General features: G+C 42.7%; 1 protein-coding gene across 9 annotated transcripts in view; it reads right to left on the minus strand.

Moving 5' to 3' along the window:
- Positions 1-606: 606 nt before the first annotated feature.
- dcun1d4 (DCN1, defective in cullin neddylation 1, domain containing 4 (S. cerevisiae)) overlaps positions 607-26,035 on the minus strand; it is a 115,418-nt gene continuing 89,989 nt past the window's right edge. For 5 of the 9 annotated variants that reach the window (XM_070870074.1, XM_070870080.1, XM_070870082.1 and 2 more), the window contains 2 exons: positions 21,722-21,826; positions 607-4,436 (listed from right to left, as the gene is read on the minus strand). In XM_070870074.1, the coding sequence (XP_070726175.1) occupies positions 4,260-4,436; positions 21,722-21,826 (282 nt within the window). In that variant the 3' untranslated portion in view covers positions 607-4,259. Of the gene's footprint in view, positions 4,437-12,897; positions 12,980-13,042; positions 13,146-21,721; positions 21,827-24,795; positions 25,024-26,035 lie in introns of those variants that run through there. The other 4 variants (XM_070870077.1, XR_011588954.1, XR_011588953.1 and 1 more) reach the window with 4 other exon arrangements.

Consider the following 26,035-nt stretch of genomic DNA (forward strand, 5'->3'; position numbering starts at 1 on the left):
AAAATTTGTTCTGGCCTTTATTTTTATTGTTACCCTGTCAACCCTAAATGTTTTAAGTTTAAAATTTTCTCCAATTCCCTTACTCACCTGTGGAATCACTAAGAATTTCCCATTTCTAGCAAGTTGATGACCAGCACCAGAGTAAGTAGTCACAAGTCTCTGCAAAATGGATTCCATAAAGCAACACAAATCACAAGTGCCCTTGGCCATTGTTCTTAAAAATATTTACTTTTTAAATTCTACTCTTAAATGTATAAATGTGTTATTAGAATGGATGTATACTTTGACTATATTGGTACCAACTGAATACAAGGACACCCTAGTTACTTGGCCAGAGTATTAGCTCATGCCATTTGACTCAGATCTAATGGGTTCGTAACCTCTCGATTCCTAATATTATTCAAGGCAAGGAATTTATCCTCCCTCCAACTAGTGAGACTTCTGCTAACAAAAATATATTTTAGTTGTATCACTCCTGTGGACGAGTTATACCATTTATGCTATTTCTTCGAGATATACTGACCGTGCCTTTTTAATTAGAGTATGTGGTGGAAGGTCTTTGTCATATGCATGTGTAAAATTACAGCAAAAAAAAATCATAATCCATTTTTCAATTTAAACACCATTATTTAATGACACTAAGGCAATACAGATACTGTGTGCTAACAAAATGAAAAACAACTTAGCTCAACATTAGAAACAAATGCACCCAGCGAAGTCATTTTTGCAATTTAAATAAGGAAGACTTAAATTACAAAACATTTTCAAGAGTGGGAGCACCACTTACTTATTTGAACAGCTGTTCTGTTGTGCACGAAACATGCTTTACATTGATTGTGACTAAACAGCGCAGATAACTTTTTGTATTTTATTATTCTAAGCTAGTTGGCAATTACTCTATCATTCCAAGGAATTGAACCCAACAAAACTATACCTACACACAGTAACAGGGCAGAAAGAATACAAAACATAAGCTTGATAAAATAGCATTATCAAAAAAGAACCAAAAAATACAACATCCCCTTTTGTGGACCTGCCTAAAAATCACAAAGCAATTATTGATTTTCAATTTAAATGCAATAGCTTAGTCATCATTATTGAAAATTACTGCATTTTTAAGACAAAATAGAATACATCATTCTATAAGGCAGTCTTTGGGATCCATACAAAGAGTACGTTTTGTTCTGTTTTGGGATGGGGAAGATTTACGAAAGGTGATATTCTATTAATCTGCAAGTTCATCAAAATTCATGGTGCAATGTGTCTACATGCAAAAATGTAGACATCACTCTTGAATCATTAACAGGCAACCAGATTTAATTTGTGAATAAATGTAAAATATCAGGTAATTTGTAATCATGCAGGTAAATGAAACAGACACTGCAACTGTAGGAAACCAGTCATCTGTACTAGTTCATGGGATTCTTCTCATTTATACATCCACTGAATCCTGCTTTGCATGTTCCCATAAAGTGCAAGTTTACACACATTTTTGTATACCTAGATGGATATAAATACAATACCCAATTTGCCTAACTGATCAAAAATAAACTTCTGAAAGTTTTGGACTGAAGTGCATTTCAGGTTAAAATAAAAAGAACAAACATACCATGGTGTAATGAGATGGTTCTTGAAGAACATTAGTTGTGAGAGGATTCCAAGTCTGCAATAGCTGTAAATGAATAAAACACAAGCTATCCAATATCCTTCTCAAAAAAAGTGCTACAGAGGTGGGGTGTTATCTTTTACACTAGGTACTCATCATTGTGCAAACATTCCAACAATTGATCCAATCTCAAGTTGAAAATTAATAAATGCCGCCTCAACTTTACCAAAGCAAAATTTAAAGAAGTTAAATCAAAAGTATAAAATTTAACTGCAGCATAAGAAGTGAACAGGGAACCTTCCATATGCAAATGTACAAGCCACTCCAACAAGTCATGTTTGCTTAAATAATGCTATTTGCTGGCATTTCTAGAAGGAACTGCAGAGAATAAATGCATAAGCCAATAAAGTAAGTTTAAGTTTAAAAGTAAAGCCTATATTATTAGCTAACTTGGCCCATCTAGACAGACTTCAAAATGAGCAAATGTATCGGATTGATCTGGATTATCGTTCAATATATCCTACATCATATCAATGCTGATCTTTAACAATTAAAAATGCATCAATAACTCCATGAAGTATATCACATTATTCCAAGAAAACAGAGAATAGAAGTTTGTGTATTATTGGTCAATTTTAAGAAGAAATCTAGGCCAGTAAAAATGAGCAGTCAATGGAGTTAATTGTGTTGGTATTCTAAAATGCAAAAACATATGCAAAGTACATCTTTGTAGTGGTTGAAAAAATAAAGAGCAAAAGCCTTTATTTTTCCCTGCTATACAATCTGGTGCTTAAAACTGCACTTCCATGAAGCTTTTAATTTCTAAATCAGAGGACAGAACTTAGGTAAGTGATCTTACACACCTCAACTGACAGATGGAAATGTAACAGTTTTTCATAATTTGTTTTAAATAAAAGAAATTGATGAAACTTCATTTTCCATTATATGCTTTTGGGAGAGAACAAACCAAACAGTGACAATTATACATGGCACTTAAAAAATTCTCATTAAAGACCACATTTCAATATGCATGATTCTATCAGTTTCAAAACACAAAAGAACTAAGAAATTGAATACAAGACTAGAAATAATTTTCACAGCAGCTAAGAAAAAAAAAGACTGTTCCATTTGACATGGCTTTAAAAATCACCACTCTAATATTGAACCAGATTAGCAAAAACTGACTTACAGGTGCATTAAAATGCTTAGCAATACCATGTGCTGTCTGTATAGCAGATATTTAAAGTAGCATTTTTCTTATTTGACAAGTGCAATTAACAATATTATCTTGTTTATATGCTAGACTGAAAATAAATGTACTGCAGTATATTAAAATGGCCCTATCTACATCTTCACATTTTAGTAGGATACCATTTACAGGGGTTAATAGGGAAAGTTTATTTTGGAACAGTCCGATCCTTGTGTATTATAGTTTCAAATAACACATTCGCCTTAATGGCATAATTTTTTTCCCAGCATTAATAAAGATGTCCCATTATTGATAGTAATTTAAAGTTAAATAACTTGTTATCCTTCCTATACCATTTCACAGGCAAAAGTCCTCATCCCTTTCCAAATAAATAAGAATTTGTGAATAATGTTAATAGAAAGCAGATACTGTGGCATATAATTATGTCTATTGGTATAGGAAAAGGTGCAACGCAAGAGGTGACCAGATTTTATTACTTGTCTGTGTACGGGTAGATAGGCAATATCCATGGTCTTTGGTGGAAGTTGTCTAAGGCAACAGAAAAATGCAACACTCGAAAATCACTTGTTTCAGATGTACAGACTTTCACTTACTGACATGGTCAAAAGATAGCTTTAATGGCATTGTCAGATGATGATACAAGTTACATTAATCTCAATCCAGTGTCTAAATCAAAGCCAAGCCAGCAAAGTTACATTAGAGCAGTTGACCTGCAACACTGGATTAAACAAAGTCAGCACTTTTCTCATCAGTAAGTGGTACTGGGGGGGGGGGGTGAAATTATACACATGATTCTAAACACATACCTGAATATTAGTTGGTCTGTACATCTGACATTCATACATTCTAATAACTTTAAAACGTGCAAACTTGGTAACATTATCAAGCTTATGTGCCCACTGAATGGGCAATTTAATGTTTGCAGCTAGTTGTACAAATCAAAACACAAAAATAACAGCCCAGCCTATTAGCCAGGAGTACAAGGCAACAATTAGGGCTAAACAACCCATTTGGTGCATTAGTCATTTCAACAGATCACAGCTAGGTGCAGTGAATCAAAACAATGTTATACCATTGCCCAACAATTTATACTTAAAAAAAATAATTCTAATCTTGAGTTATCAGTTAAATTGTACAGAACAGTTCTACTTGCATCATACACCAGATAAGATTAAAAAGTCTTTTCAACAAATATTCATCTAAGACTTTTAACCATTTAATACAATTCTCATTGAAATTCACAATCCCTCTGAAAAAAGGTTTCTGCATGAAACAGCTTACAACACGGAATTCACAATGTCAACAGCAAGATATCACAGTGTGGTCTGCAGTACCATAATTATAGTCCTATTACAAAATGCAAAGCAGGCTCAGAATAAAGTTTGATACCAGATTTAAGTGCTTGATGCACAGTGCTTGTAGATATTTAATGCTTTCAGCAAGTCAGAATTCTTTTGGGGAGGGGGAAAACACAAAAACAAAAATGCATTTCAAATCTGTTTCCTTAGGTTTTTTTATGGCTAATGTTGAATATGGATGTTGGGCTGTTTCTGAATCAAAAGTGCTAGGACATCTGTCTGTCTTTAAACCATTCCACAAATTCATCCAATAAGACTGGCCCTGAAAGAAAGCAATTAAATTAGAATTTAATATTGCAACCAGAATTCATAATGTAGATTACACCACCATTAAATATACGAAGCTCAACTTGTGCAGCTTTAAAACAACTGTAATCTTCTATTTCCTTAGTGAATTTTCACACTGTGTTATAGGCATCTAAAAAGATGACAACAGTAAGCTTATATACAACACTGGTTTGACCCCATCTGGAATACAGCACACAATTTTGGTCACTGAACTACAATGGGGGACACCCTGGGTTTAGACATTCTGAGGCAGGAGGGCAACTAAACAGATACCAGGGTTTAGGTACCAGAACCACAAGGAGACACTAAAGGAGAAAAATAAACCCATGGGGAACTTGTGAAGTTTCCAAAATTCTAAGCCAGTTGGACCTCAATAGTATTTTCTGGTCTAATATATTCCTAGATTGTTATTATTTGAAACGATTTTTGATACGGTGAAACTATCCAAACAGCTTGCAGGGTTAGAGAACTTTAAAGAGTCACCACTTTTTTTCCTCCTGGTTTATTTGGGCTACAGATCATCTAGCAATGCCTATTGAAATGCCTTAACCTTCCAACAAAATACTTCATGTACAGTAACAATTTATTTTCAAGATTGTCAATAGCCCTTCAAAAACAAATCCAATTTTGATGAAGCCATTTTTTCATGTTTACTTGACTATCAACTCAATGTGGAATAAATAACTTAATATAATAGTTAAAATGTAACACTATTAACATGATATACTGGCATACATATCCAAAGCCATCCGATTTCAGGCTGAAGCAGGTAATTTTAACTCTGCTAAGACCATATTTAGAATGCCAGAATATAATTTGACAATCTACCTTGATGCATTAGAGAAAGTTCACAGCAAGTAGCAAGAACAATTTAGGTTGAGGGATTTGAACAATGAAGATTGATACAACATAACCCAAATTTTAAAAATGTTTGAAAAGTATGGGTATGTAAAAAAAGGGCTGACTCTTTAACTTTGGGTTAATTTTACCCCTACCTTACCCACCTGATTGAAACTGGGCAGATAGGCAGTTAAAATTGATCAACTCACTTATCTGCTGATGTTTCACTGAATCCCATAGTTTTCAATTTTAACCTGCTCTTCAGAGTAGGAGGCAAAGGCACCTATCTGAAGATAGCAGGATCCCTCTTTAAAGATGCAGATTGAGGTCCGATAACCTAATCAGGAACCAACCACCATTTTCTCCCTGACCTGAATGGGGAAGTCATTGCAGCTTTTCCACTAGGTAAAATGAAGTGAGAAAAGAATCAAAAGCAGAAGAGGCCATTCTGGGAGATTTTTTTTTGTCATTTCCTTTATGGGGTCCAGAAGTGCAGGAGCTCCCCACATGGAAAGGTTTGGCCTTCCCTGCCCTGGACGCCGCTCCTCCTTGGTTAAAATCACCGTGTCCTCATTCTGCTGTGAGCAGACAGGAATCTTCCTTGCCAGAAACCCACTGACAGTTAAAATCCCCCCTCGAACTGCGACCGGGGAACTAAAACAAATCCAAATATGCCTCGAACAAGTCCTCACCCCAGGACACTATTGGAACAGATTTCTTGAAGTCAATAACCAGAAATTACTCCAGTTCATTTTGAAAAGTTTAAACAGGATTGAAGGTTATATAAAAGATAGATCAGACATGATTAAATATTCGATGTATTGTGGTCTAATTGGGACCATAGAAAAGCCATCTATGAATGGTACTAGCCAGGATAGATAACCTACTTTGTAAGGGCGTCTTCATTCTTTGAATAATATACACCCTCCACACACTGCAAGAGTAAAGTTCAATTTGATTCGTTCTGCAGAAACCATGGGCCCCAAGTTTCCACACGATAAAAAACGGGCGCCCCTCCGAGCTGGGCGCCCAAAACGACGCCGGAAAAAAAACGCGCGATTCTGGAGCGCCCTGCAGCTCCTTGTCTGTTTGGCACGGCGCCCAGGGGGGCGGAGCCTACACTCGCGCCGATTTTGTAAGTGGGAGGGGGCGGGTACCATTTAAATTAGTTTTTTTCCTGCCGGCAACGCTGCGCGTGTGCGTTGGAGCGTTCGCGCACGCGCAGTGAGAAGGAAACATTGGCACTCGGCCATTTTTGTAGTTCTTTGTAGCTGTTTAATTTTTGAAAATTTTTTAATAAAAGCACATTGCCATCAGCACAGAGAAGGCTGCAGGAAGCCTCAGAAAGTTGAGGCAGCCGTTTCCCTCCCCCTCCGCCGTCGGGAACAAACGGCTTTCTCCTCCCCCCCACCCCTCCCGGGAACGAATGGCTTTCTCTCCACCCCCCCCCCGCGGGAACGAACGCCTGCAGCATTCTCCGTGCCTGAAGCACTTTCACACAGGTAGGAAGATGGTTTATTTAATCTTTTCTTTGCTTATAAATGTTTATTCAGGTTGGATTTATTTGTATAATATTTGTATAAGTATAAATAAGGATTTATTATAGAATTTAATGACTTCCCCTCCCCCCCCCCCCCCCCCCACCTCGTTCTGGACGCCTAATTTGTAAGCTGCGCCTGATTTTTTAATGTGTAGAACAGGTTTTTTCAGTTCTACAAAAATCTTCACTTGCTCCATTCTAAGTTAGTTTGGAGTACGTTTTCACTGTGGAAACTTTCAAATCAGGCGTCAGTGGCCGGACACGCCCCCTTTTGAAGAAAAAATTCTGTTCCAAAGTGGAACTGTTCTACCTGCCGAGAACTGCAGAAAAAAAAATGTGGAGAATTGCGATTTCTAAGATAGTCCGTTCTCCACCAGTTGCTCCTAAAAATCAGGCGCAAATCATGTGGAAACTTGGGCCCCATATGCTTAATGTGTGCATGAAAATACCACATTGTACATAGGTTGCGCTGCATGTGGTCTATTTCCTCATCATATAATGTTCCAGCACTACATCAATTCACTGAAGCTAAATTGAAATTGACTGACTTAAATCCCCCCAACCGCCAAAAAATGTACATCCCTGCATATCCTGAGGAGATGCTTGGGAGGGATCATGGTGTGGGGAGGATGCCCATCATTTCAGGAATAAAGACCCTACAAGTTAGGCAATCAATCTACATTTAAAACATCATCCGCACAGTGGGGCAGTATACAAAACTAGCATACTAAATATAGCAGAGAGGCATGGAACCACCTCAGAGTAGCCATAACATTAACTGCCAGGACAGATGTACCAATGACAATGGATGCAGGAGTCAAGCCTAGACAATAATACTTAGCAAACGTGAAGATTATTCCATGTGATGGCCTTTCAAATGCCAATCGGAACCTGATTGAGAGGAGTTTAGCATGCAGATTTAGAATAACCTTCCATCTTCCACATGGGCTTCTTCTCTGTGAAATGACAGCAGTCCAGAGTGCACTCAGGCATCTGTTGGCAAACTGTTACTTGATTTGCTTAGGGTCTCTGCACCATAGGAAACTATAAAGATTTGTGAAATTCCTTCGCAGTTGACACATACTAACTTAGGGGTCTGTAAGCATTTATGCAATGAAAATTTTACTTCCAACTGGTTGGCAGTGAATGACAATTTCCAGATCAAAATGAAAAGTGGAAAGAAGCTTTTGTATAGAACTACCTCTCTGCTTGGAGGCCAACCACCTTGTAGAGAGTCTCAAAGACTGCTGGTCAGAAATCCACATGAAATATGACTGTCTGATTATAATAAGGGCTTGCAGCTCATTAATTGAAAGCCTAAACTAAAACACCAAGTGACCTTACACATAAAAAAAGTAATATCACACACTGAATGAAGTTTGAATCATGGATACAATAACTTGTCGATAATTAAATTAAGGTCCAAATTGTGAAGCAGGCGAGGCCTAACTGGGCACAATTTCTAAATAAGTTGAAAACCACAAATAACATCGATCGATTACGAACTCTAATTCAACTGGGCTTTAAACAAATGCCTTGACAGACGCACTGCTTGAACTTATAAAAGATATTTACTACTAATGGTGAGCAAGATTGCTCAAACAGTTGTTTTGCTAATAGTCAGGCAATCAATGGAATGTCTCTAGGTTCAGATATTTCACCTCAACTCAGGATCTCATTGAAACATGCAAGATTCTGAGGGGGGGATTGACAGGGTAGATGATGAGAGGTTGTTCCCCCTGGCTGGAGAGTCTAGATCTAGGAGGCATTGTCTCAGGATAAGGGTTTGGTCATTTAAGACTGAGATGAGGAGAGTTGGGAATTTTTGAAATTCTCTACCTGAAAGGGCTGTGAAAGCCGAGTCATTGAGTATATTCAAGGCTGAGATGGATAGATTTTTGGACTCTAGGCTAATCAAGGGATATGGGGATTGGGTGGGAAAATGGAGTTGAGGTCGACAATCAGCCATGATCTTATTGAATGGCAGAGCAGGCTCAATGGGTCAAATGGCCTAGTCCTGCTCCTAATTCTTATGTTCTTATCTCCTGTTAAGCAAAGAACCACGGTTTTGGAGGCAATTTAAGGATGACCAGAGTAACACTATTTCTGCTGCTACCCTTATAATCTACACCAGTGAAAAAGGTATATAAATGTGTGTCAGGAAAAGGAAAAACCATTCTGTCTCCCGCCTGACATAGCCTCTGTCCTGAAGTCATGGGCTCAATTTTCCCCAGTGATTTGCAGTTTTTTTGAGCAGGCTGCTTTTTTTGGCCCAAGTTTAAAAAAAAACAGTTTCCCCAATCAATTTGCACCAGTGTAACTCCGTTAGTTACGATTTTTTTTAGATAAGTTTTTTTTTTCACCAAAAGGGGCGTAACCTGCCACCCGCGCCAATTCTGGCCATTTAGGCAAGTTTGGCCAGCTTAGAGTTACTCCAGCGTATGCGGCCTCTGCAGAAAAACCTTCTGGAGAGTTAAAGAAATCGGTAAATGCAGCAGATGCCCGGACAGCAGCAGCAGCAAAGTTAAGGGGGTGGGAGGGGAAGGAGGGAAGCCTTTCGGATGTAGTTAGGTGCGGGGACCGGGAGGGAGGAGGCCACTCGGCCTAGGATAGAGGCGGGGGAACGGACCGGGAGGCCACTCGACCTGGGATAGGGGCAGGGGAGTTGGACGGGGAGGCCACATGGCCTGGGATAGGGGTGGGGGAGCAGACTGGCAAAGCACCCGGGGCTAGGGGAGCTGGAGTTGAAGTGGCAAGGGGCGGGCTAGGGAAGCAGACCGGCAAAGCACTCGGGGCTAAGGTCGGGCGGGGTAGCGGGAGGCTGTGAAGCAGACCAGGAGGCCCTTCGGCCTGGGATTGGGTTGGAATTGGCACCGGCAGGCAAGTTGGTGAAATATATTTATTGTGTTTTTAAGTTGATGCAATGTGTTTTAATGTGTTGCGAGCTGGCTGTATGTTTCATTTTCCAGCCTCAGCTCGCATTGTGTCCCTGGTTACCGTGGCAACCTGATCTTTTTGGCGCAGATCAAGGCTCCACCCCCAAAAGTAAAGCACAGGTTAGGCTGCTTGAAAATGAAGAAATCCAACGGGGAAACTTAGAACATTTTTTTTGCCGTACTTGGGACCACCAAAAAAAACAGGCGTAACTCTTCAAGTACACCAAAAAAAACTTGCGGGAAAATTGAGCCCCATAAAGTGGGTGTTTGACCTGGGAGGAGATTTCCAGGCATTTCAAATCCAGAATATTTCTTGAAAAACCTGGTAGATTTCCCACTCTTGATGGTGAATCGTTAGACAATCCAGTATCTCCCACTGTATCATCTACTCAGGTTAACAGCCAAGCTGACTGTATCTTATGATTTAGGCACCAGTCCGCCAATAACTGCATCTTGGAGGGGCGAGGGATCAGGAGCAAGTTTGTAATCATTTGTCCGATGCGTAAAACTACACATTACTATCCAACCATTTGCATACTGATTTGCCAAAGACCATTATCTAGATTTTTCCAGCCTCAATTCTATGTGGGATATACCTCTCTGCTTGGAGGCCAGTCCCCTTGTAGGCATGCATCCTTTCCCAACAGGCACCCTGCCAATGCCTGTGTGGAATGCTGTTGCAGAGGTCTTCCCTGCAAGACATTGTTCTCTTTAACAAACATACAAGATTCAGAACAGAGTCCTGATGGATTCTTGCAAAGGGGCGCTCTGCAGGGACACCATGGCTGAGCTCTGTTGGTAGCACTCTTGCCTCTGATTCAGGTGGTCATGGATTCGAGATCCACTCGAGAGACTAGAGCACGCAATCTAGGCTGACACTCCAGTGCAGTACTGAGGGAGTGTTGCACTGTCAGAGGTGCCATTTTTCAGATGAGACGTTAAACCGAGGCCCTGCCTGTCCTCGGGTGGATGTAAAAAAATTCCATGGCACTATTTCAAAGAGCAGCAGGGGAATTCCTACTGGTGTCCTGGCCAATATTTATCCCTCAACTTAACAGCACTAAACTAGATGATCTGGTTATCACCTTGTTGTTTGTGAAACTTGCTATATGCAAATTGGCTGCCTTGTTTTCTACAACAGTGACAACACTTCCAAAGCACTTTATAGCCAATTAAATACATTTGGACATCCTGAGGTCATGAAAGGCGGTATATAAATGCAAGTCTTCCTTTCTAGCTGAAGTAGTCTTAAATAGATGAGCATTAGGAACTGCCAAGATGAATGCTTCCATAGGCCAAGTATTCTCTCAGATACCATTTTTCTGGAATTCACAACCTTCCATAGAGAGGGAAGTGAAACTTGTGTAGAGACAGATAGACTTTCTGCTGGGTAGTTTCAAATATTGCCCAGAGGAACATGATGACTTACAAGATTTGCAGCTGAAACTTTCATAATAGATTATGAAGCTCAGTTCCCGGACTGTTTTGAGTATGCGCTGCACAACTATGCCAATGGATTCCAATCATGAATAAGCCAATCGTCCAGATATGGATATGTGTGGAGAAGGTTCATCCATAGATGAACTGTAGCAACAGTTAGGCATTTCATAAATACTCATCTAAATGAATTTCTGCAAGTGATGCAAAGCATACGAAGTGTCATTGCTGGGAGGTCTACAATGCCCAGAACTGTGGAAGAAGCTTCCACAATGGGTGCTTCTTGGCATGGATTCTGCCATGGAGCAGTCATCCAATCAGAGTGCGAAGTTTGGAAACCCCAAGCAATGCCACAGAAGAGCTGTTGTCTGAATAAGGATCAACCTAAACAGAGGTTGTGTCTTTCAGTCATTCCTGAAATTGTTCAAATGTTCTACTTGGTACTTCTTAAGAGTCTCTAGCAATTCCATCAAAAATACCTCTCCTGACAAAAGGCAGTTGTAGCAGTTGCTGTTACAGCTCCCATGGGAGCGATGCCAGATGTAGTCACATCATTCTGCAAAGCAAAATACCAAATGACATAGAATGTACTAAAGTCCAGAGTGAACAGCTGCTGTTGTAGCTTAGCAGCTTGCATCTCATCTTTAGTAAGGAGTAGTGCTTAACTGCAAATCTGTTGTGTGCTTTAGTGTTGTGGGCCCTCTAATGAACTAGCCTACCTAGTGGCACGCTATCTAAATCTTTTTAGACACTTGTGGGTAGATTCATTGACAAGCTTGGTGCCACAGTTGGCAGATATAACCGGCTAAGCAATACAAAAGCTTTGGATTTTGAAAAATCTTTATACAAATGATGTGAAACTGTACTAAACTACCTCCAATATTTAGTATCATTGTATGACAATTAGCATCAATACTAAAATTAGAAGACCCAAAAGTGTTTGACATGAGCTTTATGTGCAAGATTCTTGTTCTCACGAGAAGCAAGACATAAATCAGAGATAGAAAATCACAAGTTTGGAATAAAGCAGGTCATAAAAGTGATCATTCCATGTGATGTGTGGCATGGATGACTGCCAAGTGCTACCCAATAATTTATACTATAAAGCCAACCTCAAGTGTTTAATCTAGTAAAAGAGCAGAGTGCTCATCTGCAAAGTTGACTTCTCCAGAACTCAGCACTGGAGAAAAACAGAAGGATGGCAGGGTACAGAGAATAGTTAAAAGTTGTTGCATAGCAATGCACGTTACTGCTCTTTAAAATAATTAAATGAGTCTATTGCGATGTTAAAGAAGGGAAGCACATTTTCAAATATTAACTAAATAATTAATTCTGTCTCTATCGTGCTTGATAACGTTTTTTTTTAAGTTAAAAATACGCAATAAAACAAAACTTTAAAGCTACTAGGTCAGAACTGTAATATACACTAACTCCAATATAGTAATTTGTCCAAGTGCATGTATTACCTAAAAAAATGTTTTATTTAGAAATGAACTTTTTCTTAAAAATAAAGCAATGGTAAAGCTTTGGTGAACTACAAAATGGTGGAATGCTGGTTTACACCTGCAATCCATTCACATCAAGTTCCCAATCTGCATTTCATTGTTATGTGGAGAGGCTGAGAAATGGACTTAGTGCTTCCCTGTAGGAAGGGGAAAATTTTAGGAAAAGTCATCACTGACTAGTTCTGTACACCTTCCAGCATCAGATCTCAGAACATCATTTTCAGTAGTCAGTTGTTGCTCACTCCCTCAGCCATGGATGCTAAAAGGGAAAAAGACAAGGAGAGAACAAACACAGTTAAAGAGATCCAACTAATGTACTTACAAGCCCCATCTTCATCATAGTTGCTAAGATCAAGGTTAATTGTTCTGCTAAATTCGAGCACATTGCACCACTGGTCCTTGTTGATCACTTTATACTTAGATTGCTGTGTAGAACACAAAATTTAAAGATGCCATAGAATCATTTCACATGCCTTTATCAAGAAAAAAAACAAACTGGTTCTACTCTGCTAATATTGTGACAAAATACACATAACCGTATTCATCACCCCTCACATTTTGCTGCAGCACATCAATTTAGTGCTTTACATCAACAACAACTTGCATTTATATAGCATCTTTAACGTAGTGAAACGTCCCAAGGCGCTTCACAGGAGTATTGAGATAAAAAATTTGACACCGAGCCGCATAAGTAGAAATTAGTGCAGGTCAAAGAGGTAGGTTTTAAGGAGTGTCTTGAAGGAGAAAAGAGAATTAGAGGTGTTTAGGCAGGGAACTCCAGAGCTTGGGGCCTAGGCAACAGAAGGCACGCCACCAATGATTGAGTGATTATAATCAGGGATGCTCAAGAGGGCAGAATTAGAGGAGCACAGGCATCTCGGTGGGGGGGGGGGGGGTGGGGTTGTGAGGCTGGAGGAGATTACTGAGATAGGGAAGGGGGAGACCATACAGGGATTTGAAAATAAGGATGATAATTTTGAAATTGAGGCGCTGCTTAACCGGAAGCCAATGTAGATCAGCGAGCACAGAGGTGATGGGAGCGCGGGACTTGGTGCGAGTTAGCACACAGGCAGCCGAGTTTTGGATTACCTCTAGTTTACGTAGGGTAGAATGTGGGAGGCCAGCCAGGAGTGCATTGGAAGTCAAATCTAGAGATAACAAAGGCATGGATGAGGGCTTCAGACGTGGATGGGCTGAGGCAAGGACAGAGACGGGCGATGTTGCGGCAGTGGAAATAGAGTGTCTTAGTTATGCTGCAAATATGTGGTCCACAGCTCATTTCAGGGTTAAATATGACACCAAGGTTGCAAACAGTCTGGTTCAGCCTCAGACAGAAGTTGGGGAGACGAATGGAGTTAGTGGCTAGGGAACGGAATTTGTGGCGGGGACCGAAAACAATGACTCCAGTCTTCCTAATATTCAATTGGAGAAATTTTCTGTTCATCCAGAACTGGATGTCAGAGAGGCAGTCTGACAATTTAGAGACTGCGGAGGGATCGAGACAAGTGGCAGTGGGATAGAGCTGGGGATCATCAGGGTACATACGGAAACTGATGCTGTGTTTTTAGATGATGTCGTCAAGGGGAAACATGTAGATGAGAAATAGGAGGGGGCCAAAGACAGATCCTTGTGGGACACAAGAGGTAACTGTTATATATGTAAAGTTGTATTTACTCTGTACAGCCACCAGAGGGCTCATCCCCTGGAGTCCCAAGGGATCAAATAATCTCTTGGGAGCACAGGTATTTAAGGAGGCTTCACAAGTTGGAGAGGCACTCTCGAGACCTGCAATAAAAGACTAAGGTCACACTTTACTTTGAGCTCACAGTGTTCAGTCTGACTCATTCTCCACAACTGGCAACGAGATACAGATAGCGAACACAAAGATGCAGAGAACAGTGGGCATCCTGGAGAAATTCTCGGAGGGAGATGATTGGGAAATCTTTGTGGAGCGACTCGACCAATACTTCGTGGCCAACAAGTGAGATGGGGAAGAGAGCGCTGCCAAATGAAGGGTGATCCTCCTCACTATCTGTGGGGCACCAACATATGGCCTCATGAAGAATCTGCTCACTCCAGCGAAACCCACGGAGAAATCGTACGACAATTTGTGCACACTGGTCCAAGAGCATTTGAACCCGAAGGAACCGATTCTACACCGACAAAAGGTCTGAAGGCCAGGAAGTGGCGAGTTATGTCGCCGAGCTAAGACACCTTGCAGGACATTGCGAATTTGAAGGACATTTGGAGCACATGCTCAGAAACTTTTTTGGACTTGGCATTGGCCACGAAACCATACTTCGCAAACTTTTGACTCCAGAGACCCCAACCTTAAGTAAGGCCATAGCGATAGCCCAGGCGTTCATTGCCACCAGTGACAATACAAAGCAAATCTCTTAGCACACAAGTGCTGCTACAAGTACTGTGAACAAAGTGATGTTTTTTTCGAATCGTAACGTACAGGGCAGGTCACACATACCTGCAGCTACACGTCCGCAGATGTCTTAGAGTCCACCATCAAGGATGATGAATGCAAGGCCATTAACACCTTGTTGGTGTTTGGGGGTGATCATCGTTTCCATTCATGCCGATTCAAAGAGTACGTTTGCAAGGGCTGTGAATAATGGGACACCTCCAATGAGTGTGCAGGTGAGTTGCAAAGCCTGTTAAGCCTGCAAACCACCTTGTTGCAGAGGACAGATCCACGGAGGATCGAGACGAATCTGAGCCTCAGATCGAGGAGGCAGAGGTACATGGGGTGCACACATTCACCACGAATTGTCCCCTGATAATGCTGAATGTTGAACTAAATGGACTCCCGGTGTCAATGGAGCTGGACACAGGCGTGAGTCAGTCCATCATGGGCAAAAAGACTTTCTAAAGGTTGTGGTGCAACAAGGCCTCAAGGCCAGTCTTAACTCCAATTCGCACGAAACTAAGAACTTACAAAAAGGAACTGATTCCCGTAATCGGCAGTGCCACCGTAAAGATCTCTTACGATGGAGCGGTGCACAAGCTACCACTCGGTGGTACCGGGCGATGGTCCCACGCTGCTCGGCAGGAGCTGGCTGGGAAAGATACGCTGAAACTGGGAAGACATCCGAGCGCCGTCGCCTGCTGACGACACTTCGTGTGCCCAGGTCTTAAACAAATTTCCTTCGCTGTTCGAACCAGGCATCGGGAAATTCCAAGGAGCAAAAGTGCAGATCCACCTAATTCCGGGGGAGCGACCCATCCATCACAAGGCAAGAGCAGTACCATACATGATGAGAGAAAGGGTAGAGATCGAGCTAGACCAGCTGCAAAGAGAGGGCATCATTTCCCCGATCGGGTTCAACGAGTGGGCCAGTCTTATCGTCCCAGTCCTCAAGGGAGATGGCACCGTCAGAATCTGTGGCGATTCCAAAGTAACTATCAATTGTTTCTCCCTGCAAGAGCAATACCCACTACCAAAGGCCAACGACCTCTTTGCAACGCTGGCGGGAGGAATGATGTTCACGAAGCTGGATCGAACTTCAGCCTACGTGAAGGAGAAATCATTGAAGGCTCTCACCTGCATCAACACGCACAAAGGTCTTTTTGTTTATAACAGATGCCCGTTTGGAATCCGATCAGCGGCGGCGATATTTCAGAGAAACATGGAAAGTTTACTGAAGTCGGTCCCGCACACCGTGGTCTTCCAGGACGATATCTTGGTCACAGTTCGGAACACAGTCGAGCACCTGCAGAACCTGGAGGCGGCTCTTAGTTGACTCAACCGCGTGGGGCTCAGGTTAAAACGCTCGAAGTGTGTTTTCCTGGCGCCTGAAGTGGAGTTCCTGGGAAGGACGATTGCGGCGGACGGCATCAGGCCCACAAATGCGAAGACAGAGGCAATCGAGAACGCACTGAGGCCACAGAACATAACGGAGCTGCGGTCGTTTCTGGGACTCCTGAACTACTTTGATAACGTCTTACCGGGTCTCAGCACACTGTTAAAACCACTGCATGTCTTACTATGAAAAGGGGACGAATGGGTTTGTGGCAAAAGCCAAGAAAATGCCTTTGTAAAAGCGAGAAAATTGTTATGCTCAAACAAATTGCTAAGCGTCGTCATGTGGCGTCGGGTGTGTATTGCAACAAGCTAATGATTTCGGGAAACTGCAACCGGTTGCTTATGTATCCAGGAGTCTGTCTAAGGCTGAGAGCCTACAGCATGATTAAGAGAGAAGCGTTAGTGTGTGTCTAATGGGTAAAGAAAATGCATCAATACCCGTTTGGGCTAAAATTCAAATTGGAAACTGACCATAAGCCACTTATATCCCTGTTCTCCACGAGTAAAGGGATAAATACCAACGCATCGGCCCGCATCCAGAGATGGGCGCGCACATTGTCTGCATATAACTACGTCATCCGCCACAGGCCACGCACAGAAAACTGCGCCGATGCTCTCAGTAGGCTGCCATTGCCCACCACGGGGGTGGAAATGGCAGAGCCCGCAGATCTAGCCATGGTTATGGAAGCATTTGAGAGTGAGCAATCACCCGTCACTGCCCGGCAGATCAAAACCTGGACAAGCCGGGACCCCTTATTATCTCTAGTCAAAAGCTTTGTGCTTCACGCGAGCTGGTCCAGTGTCCCAGTGGAAATGCAGGAAGAGATAAAGCCGTTCCAGTGGCACAAAGATGAAATGTCTATACAGGCAGACTGCCTTCTGTGGGGCAATCGAGTAGTGGTCCCCAAGAAGAGCAGAGACACCTTCATCAATGATCTCCACAGTACCCACCCAGGCATCATAATGATGAAAGCGATAGCCAGATCCCAGGTGTGGTGGCCCGGTATCAATGCAGACTTAAGAGTTCTGTGTTCACATATGTAATACATGCTCGCAGTTAAGCAATGTACCCAGGGAGGCACTGCTAAGTTTATGGTCTTCGCCCTCCAAACTGTGGTCTAGCATACACAGACTATGCAGGCCCATTCTTGGGTAAAATGTTCCTTGTGGTTGTAGACGCGTACTCCAAGTGGATTGAATGTGAGATAATGTCGGCTAGCACCTCCGCTGCCACTACTGAAAGCCTGCAGGCCATGTTTGCCACAGACGGCCTACCCGATGTCCTGGTGAGAATTCATGACCCATAACGGGATCAAACATGTCACATCTGCCCCGTTTAAACCAGCGTCCAATGGTCAGGCAGAGAGAGCACTGCAAACCATCAAGCAAGGCTTGAAGAGGGTATCTGAAGGCTCACTGCAGACTCGCCTATCCCGAGTCCTGCTTAGCTACCGCATGAGACTCCACTCACTCAGTGGGATCCCACCTGCTGAATGGCTCATGAAAAGAGCATTTAAGACAAGTTCACCTTGATCTACATGAACAGGTAGAGAGCAGGCGGCTTCAACAAAGTGCATACCATGATAGAGCAATGTATCATGTGAGATTGAAATCAATGATCCTGTATTTGTATTAAATTATGAACAAGGTCCCAAGTGGCTTCCCGGCACTGTCGTGGCCAAAGAGGGGAGCAGTGTGTTTCGGGTCAAACTTTCAAATGGACTCATTCACCAGAAACACTTGAACCAAATCAAACACAGATTCACAGACTATCCTGAGCAGCCCACCTTGGACCCTACCTTTTTTGATCCCCCAACATACACACAAGTGGCAACTGGCACCACGGTTGACCACGAAGCAAAACCCATCATCCACAGCAGCCCAGCTGGGCCAGCTGCACAGCGAGGGCCCAACAAATGATTCAACAACACCAGCTTTCACACAGACGATCAACCAGGGTAAGAAGGGCCTCAGATCAACTCACATTGTAAATAGTTACACTACTGACTTTGGGGGGGGGGGGGGGGGGAGGGGGGGAAAAGGAGAAGTGTTATTATATATTTATAGTTGTATTTACTCTATACAGCCAACAGAAGGCTAATCCCTTGGGAGCACAGGTATTTAAGGAAGCTTCACAGGTTGGAGAGGCACTCTGGAGACCTGCAATAAAAGACTACGGTCACACTTTACTTTGAGCTCAGTATTCAGTCTGACTCTTTCTCCATACACATCAGTAACGATGCAGTGGAGGGAAGAGAAACCATTGCAGGTGATTCTTTGGCTACGATTAGATAGATAGGAATGGAGCCCGGCAAGTGCAGTCCCACCCAGCTGGACGGCAGTGGAGAGGCGTTGGAGGAGGCTGGAGTGGTCAACTGTGTCAAAGGCTGCAGACAAGTCAAGGAGGACGAGGAGGTATAGTTTGTCATTTGTGACTTTGATGAGAGCTGTTTCGGTACTGTGACAGGCATGAAAGGGATTCAAACATGAAACTGTGGGAAAGATGGGCACGGATTTGGGAGGCGACAACATGTTCAATGACTTTGAAGAGGAAAGGGAGGTTGGAGATGGGGTGTTAGTTTGCAAGGATGTTGGGGTCAAGGGATGTTCCTTTAAGAGGGGTAATGACGGCAGATTTGAGGGAGAGGGGGATAGTACCCGAGGAGAGTACCGTTAACAATATCAGCTAACATGGGAGCCAGAAAAGGATGTTGGGTGGTCAGCAGTTTGGTGGAAATAGAGTCAAGGAAACAGGAAGTGGGTCTCATGGACTGGATGAGCTTGGAAAGGTGATGAGGGGAGATCAGAGAGAAACTGGAGAAAGGTGAGAGGTAAGGGCTAGGGCAGGGGGCTTCCTTCAAGGAAGTTTGGCCTGGTGAGCTAGGGGAAGGAAGGGAAAAGGCAGAGGTAGCCAAATGAATGGTTTCAATCTCAGAGACAAAGTAGTCCATGAGCTCCTTCTACTTATTTTTGGAGGTGAGGGTGGAGGCTGGGAAGAGGGGTTCAAAAAGATGGTTAGCAGTAGAGAATAGAAGCCAGTGTTTATTTTTACATTCCAGAATGATTCAGTGGAAGTGTAAACAGAAGATGCCCAGGTGTTACCAAAACCATTGAAGGTTTAAACCGGGAATTCTCAGGCTATATAAATGCCATCATGGTCTGTGGCCCAATTAATTTGAGAAATGAAATTGTGTGACATTTGCACGCAACATTACATTAAAACACAGTGTTATACGAATGTCTTAATGTAGAAGTGTTCTTTGTAAAAAAAAAAATTTGTTCATGGGATGTGGGCATTCCTAGCAAGGCCAGCATTTATTGCCCATTCCTAATTGCCCTCGAGATAGTGATGATGAGCCTCCTTGTTGAACCGCTGCAGTTTGTGATGTGAATGTGCTCCCACAGTGCTGTTACCGAGGGTGTTCCAGGATTTTGACTGTGACGATGAAAGAATGGCATATACTTGCAAATCATAATGGTGTGTGATTTGGAGGGGAGCTTGCAAGTGATGGTGTTTCCATGCACCTGCTGCACTTGTCTTTCCAAGTGGTAGAGGTCACAGTTTTGGGAGGTGCTGCCGAAGAAGACTTGCCGAGTTGCTGCAGTGCATCTTGTAGATGGTACACACTACAGCCACGGTGCGCCAGGAATGAATGTTTAAGATGGTGGGTCCTGGATGGTGTTGAGCTTCTTGACTTGTTGGAGCTGCACTCATCACATTCCTGACTGGTGCTTTGTAGATGGTGGAAAGGCTTTGAGGAGTCAGGAGGCGAGATACACGCCACATAATACCCAGTCTGACCTGCTCATGTTACCACAATGTGTGTGTGTGGCTGGTCCAGTTAAGTTCCTGGTCAATGGTGACCCCCAGGATGTTGATGGTGGGGGATTCGGCCATGGTAATGCCATTGAATGTCAAGGGGCGGTGGTTAAACGCTCGCTTGTTGCTGATAGTCATTGCCTGGCACTTAAGTGGCAAGTAACATTTGTGCCACACATCAGCCCAAGCCTGAATGTCATCCAGGTCTTGCTGCATGCGGGCATGGACTGCTTCATTATCCAAGAATGGCACTGAACACTGCAGTCATCAGGGAACATCCCCAAGTCTGACTTTATGATGGAGTATTGTCCAATTGTTGACTAGTCACAGGTGTGGCTATGGCGACAGCCACATGCACTACTTTAGGTAGAAACCACCTTAACACACTCAAATACAGTACTTCATCTGTGTATAGTTACTTAACATCTACCATTATTCACTAACCAAGGAAGTAAAGCAATCATGATTAAAAAAAAATTGCATGCTGTTTTTCGTCTCATCAGTTTACCAACAAATGCACAAAGAAGTTAAAGTACACATGCATACGCTGTGAGAATGAGCATTGAGATCACATGCCCAACGACCATGTCCATAACTCATTTACTAATCAGAAATGCAACCAGCCAGATCTAGATTTCCAATTGTGGTCGTGGCTAACATATTGGACAACAGTGATATAGAAAAATATTCAAAGGCACTTGAGAAGTGCAAGGAAAAAAAAAAAAGAGAGGGAGATATGGTAAGGAAGGAGCATAGTTGTGATAATACTCAGTCAAGTCTCTTGTGAATGCTCAGTGTCTGGCTTCAAACAAAAAGGTCAGCCACTTGGGCAAGTTTCCTGGGGTTGTGCCTCAATTTCCTGGAATTGAAATGCACGAGTTATCATCTTGAGAATATTGAGGCAGGAGAAAAATTACTTGACAATTTTAACCTTGATGTTTTACTTGCCTAAAGAGTTGTATTTCACAAATAATTACCACAACATTGCTATTTGATGTCTTAACTAACTTGCTCAATTTTTTTTTTAAATTATATCGATCCTGTTTCTCAATACTACCATTTTCAATGAGACCCCAAATAGCTACATTCTTCCATCATGCATTTAGGCAATGTAAATAACTTAAAGAAAAAAAAACTTAATTGAAATTAGATCCTAAGGTTTGAAAATGTTACAGGTAACTACAGCAATTTTGAAAAATAAATTACACCCAATTTAGTTTCTGTAAACATTTCTACATTTTTAGATAAAGCACATGAAATCCTAATTGTGCAGGAACATTTTTGATACATTCAATTTAAATACAAAGGTATAAGTGGCATAATTAATTATAACTAGTTACTATAAAAAAAAGTTCACTATTTAATACCTCAAGAAACTGATGAAAGGCTGGAAAGAGTGGCCAAGTTTTTCCTAGAAGTAGTCCCAGCATGCATTTAGCAGTGCTAATCTCCAAACTACGCTGGTCCTTTTCCTGTTAAGAGAAAATAACATGAAATACAAGCAGCAGACAAAAATAAAAAAGGGGTGAAGAGAGAAAGTCAGTAAGTCACTTCACTTTCAAAACTTATCTGGCAACAATGTTTTAGCACTTTCTTTGCAATGCTACATTAGTGGATTATTTTAATACTTGCATCATAATTTTGTGCACATTTGTACTTGTTTCAAGTGCTGATTTTTTGGCACATTCAGTTTTAACAGCTTCACACAGAAGGCACAATGTATAGATTTTAAAAAAAACTGGTAATGGAAATCAGTCTGATGAAATATATATATTTTTTTAAAGTCAAAAATTATTTGATAAGACTTGTTAGAATACACCCTATCCATTTTAGAGGGAACCAGTGCACAGCGACAGAGGGGGCTCTTTGTATGTCGGCTGATGAATTTACCAAGTTGTTTTACTCTATTCAACAGCCACTCTGTTGACAGAGAATAAGTCATCAGTTGAAATCTTGCACACAGTTAAAGCTGCAAATTAGGGACTTGCATCAGGTGTCCAAAATGGTCATTGTATTTACAGTAAACCGGATATCCCAAATATCCTGGGAAAAGCTGCATCTTCTGCCGTGTTCCTTCTTTTTAAAATCGCTCTCACCTGGGATTGTGCCCAATTCTGGAGCCCTGCCAGCAGGATGTGATTTCAGTTCTATTTCCTGTACATTGGGTTTCCCAATTCATTGCCATCCCAGGGTCCTTTTCCGTTGAGGAAAGGATGTCCTGACTCTGGGATCGAGTGCGTTGGCAACCTACACAGGGCGAGCTAGCTGCTGTAAGGCCGGAGCGCCTGGGAGTTCCCAGTCAAATCCTGGGGTGAGGGGGGAAATAATGATTGTCCTGCAGACTCCTGTCTGGGAATCCCTCCCTCCATGTGTGCTGCTATTAATGTTTGAAATGCTGTGAGGATACTGGTGGAGTGAAATATGATCTTCCAATCGCAGTTTTACAATTTCCCACTCTCTCCAGCTGCTCACCTGCTTTCGGTTGGGTTTTGAGTGCTCGGCTCACGCTTTGTGCCCATTGCTCACAGTCTGACGGGAGCTACCCTCTTGCGTGGCCGCTTTCATGTTCTCTACCCGTGCTCCTCTGTTCTGCACTTAACACAGTTTTAAATTTGAAATACCTGGTAATATTTGACAGGAATGGGTAAAAAGGGATTTCACCACCTGAGGTCAGATGGCATTCCTGGAGATTTGATCAAATGATGTTCTGACCACACGTTGCATGATCACATGACTATTACTGTATTTGTTATTGCATTTACCTTATAAAGATTGGGTCCCCTGTCATTGACTATTTATACTCATGGTTTTGCATCAGCAGCTGTTGTCTGAAGTTCCAAGAAAAAGAAGGCCTCTCGTGAACAGGTGAAGAAGGGAAACGAAGAAATTATAGTACAGAAGGAGGCCTCGAGGCCCCCGGTGCTGGTGCACTTTCCTGTAACCCCCCCCTGATCCTTTTGTATTTCTCCTCGTCAGATATTTAGTCCCTTCCCTTTCATATTAAATATTAGTCTCTGCATCAATAGCCACATGGGGTGAAGGATCCCACGGTCAAATAGCCCTCAGTTTAAGCATCTTCCTCCTCCTCCCATCCCCCTTAGTTCTTGCATCTTACTGGCTGTTCCCCTCGTACTGCTGCTCGCACACCTTGCTGCTGTTCCTGGCTTTGCAAACAATGTTGGTGTATTGAAGGCTGTCCATAGTTCACAACTTGAGTGTGTCTGTGGTTTCAAAGATGCAGTTTGTATCTATTATAATGCAAAATATTTGGTACAGTCAATAAGTGTCCTTTTTTGGGGGGGATGTCGTTTGTACAGGTTTTACTGTATTTAAAAAAATCCAGTGACTGCACTGAATATACTAATTAGGTGGTGAATTTCAAAATTGTAGAGGAGCATTTAAAACTATTCTTCGAAAAAAAAATGAGGTAATGGTTTCCTTCAAGAGACTGCTTTAGTGGGCAAGTTAGAAGGCAGTTAGGAAAAGTCAGACTGTTGTTCTGAGTGCTTTGATAGCGGAATGATAAACTTAACCCTCTTTTTCATAAGCCCTCTTCTGATGTCACAGTAACTGACTTTGAGAAGGGTAACTGTGAGGAGGAACGAATATGGCCACGAAATTTGAGGCTGTAGCACCGGCTGGTAAGGCCAGTTTTGTTGAAAAAATGGTGGCTGCCTAGCTTCCGGCGCCGAACATGGCGGCCACCATTTTGGCAAAGTCGGCAGCACAGTCGTTGCCTGCGTTCACCTCTCCCAGGTAAATATGCAGATCGAGATGTCAAATTGGCGTGCAACGCCTGAATTGATGCACGATTGCAATTTTGGACGTCGTCACTCTCCATACCGCCCAGTCCTAACCACGCATGGAAGAACATGCATGCAACAGATCTAGAGATGCAGTCACGTTTCTTAAAGGACACCCACATGTCTCATGTAAGTTTCAATTTTAGCTTTTGGAGTGTTTCTTTTTATATTTTATTGGCGTAGTGGCTTGGAGCAATACAAGTTGTTAGAGTGCAGGGAGTACTGCTGAACGCTTGCAAGGCTTTGGATGTTAAAGAACAGCTCGAGAACACACTTGTTCATAGTCGTGGAGGCTCTAGTTGCGGTCACCCTTGGGCTGCAACATCACATGGAGATGGAGCAGAGGCAGCAAAGGGGACAAGCTGCTCACAGAGGCAAGAGGAGAAAGCAGAAAAGGAAGGCGGCAACCCATACAGACGCTTTCTGGCCAGGATTGAATCATTTGCCTGTGACACCAGTGAACACAATCCCAATTCCCCGTTCAACATTTGTCCGACACCTTACCTTCCCTCGGTTACTGACCATTACAGTGTCCTCTTGGTCACAACGCTGAAATAAAAGCCACTACAAAGCAAACTTTTCAATCTAACTTGATCCATATATGCATCCAATACTACATTAAAAAATTAACTAATCACCCTTGTGCATTCCTTTAATGACTGTCTTGTGTGTGCCTTTGCATATCCTAGTGATGTTACGCAGTGCTATCCCAGTGGCTGCAGCATGGCTGATGGAAAGCTGCAGACTTTCAGTGGGGGACACTGCAGATGGCTTTGCAGGACAACCTCGGAGCTGGTGGCTGCTGGCTTCTGAGTCGTCTTCTTTACTCTCTTCTTGGTCAACCACTGGCTGGATTTCTTGGGTGTCTGAAATGAGGAAGGCACAAGGGTAGGGTTGTGGTGAGGGGAGGGGGGAAAGCAAGAGCTGTATGCTTACACCATGTGCAGCTTATACATCAGAAGAGATTGCGTGATGAGGGGGAATTGGGATGCGAAGGAGGAGGAGAACATATGAGGATACCAGCATCTTATATTCTTTCAGTCCCGCTGCTGGCCAAGGGCTCAGCCACGCCCCTGCCAAGAATGGCCAACACCGTCTCCTCCAAGGGGGTGAGGTTAAGCTAAGAATGAGAGGTGCGCTTAGTGTTTGGTAGAGATTGTTGGTAGGCGAGTAAAGGGGATGGGTCGTGCATTGAGCAGTGTGTGAGGCATGTGATGCAGTTGGTAGGAGACGGCTTTTGAAGATGCACTCACTGACCATGACCGAGGTCACAAAACATCTTTGGGCACTGTAGCAAGGTCCTGGGGCAACACTGATGGCAGTGATGGCCTCAGCGATCTGGCCCCACATTGATCTTTCTGGAGGGCCTCCTGGCCCCCTGTGGGTAGAGGACATTTCTTTGTGTTGACCTCCTGCACCTAGCTGGAGTGCTGCATCCGAGACGCTGGGTGCCCTTTCCCTGATCCGTTGAGCCATGTGTGTTAATGCTGAAGCACTTTTACTTTTTATGTGCAGAAGGCAGTTCAGCTTTCAGAGCTGCAGACTGTCTATTTTTGAATGATTGAAAAAATTTTTTTGCAGAAGGCAGTTCACCTTTAAGGGCTCGAGACTGCTTTCAAAACTGCCAGCCTTGCTTTAAGAAAGTGCAGTGTCTCTACTGCGGCGCGAACTTGGGCCCCCTGCTGAGTGCACAGATGATCAACAGCACGATAGTCGCTGGACTGTGCACTAAATTCATTGAAATTAGCAGACAGCATCAAATTAATGAGCTGCCTGCGCTTTCTAAACGGGCTCAAGCAAATCTCGCCCCGCGGTGTCCCCACACATTATCGATTTTCTAGGCCCTCATCTTTGCTGTGCTGTCAAAAGTTGTTTGCC

The sequence above is a fragment of the Pristiophorus japonicus genome, chromosome 2, assembly GCF_044704955.1.
Source record: "Pristiophorus japonicus isolate sPriJap1 chromosome 2, sPriJap1.hap1, whole genome shotgun sequence".
Lineage (NCBI taxonomy): Eukaryota > Metazoa > Chordata > Chondrichthyes > Pristiophoridae > Pristiophorus > Pristiophorus japonicus.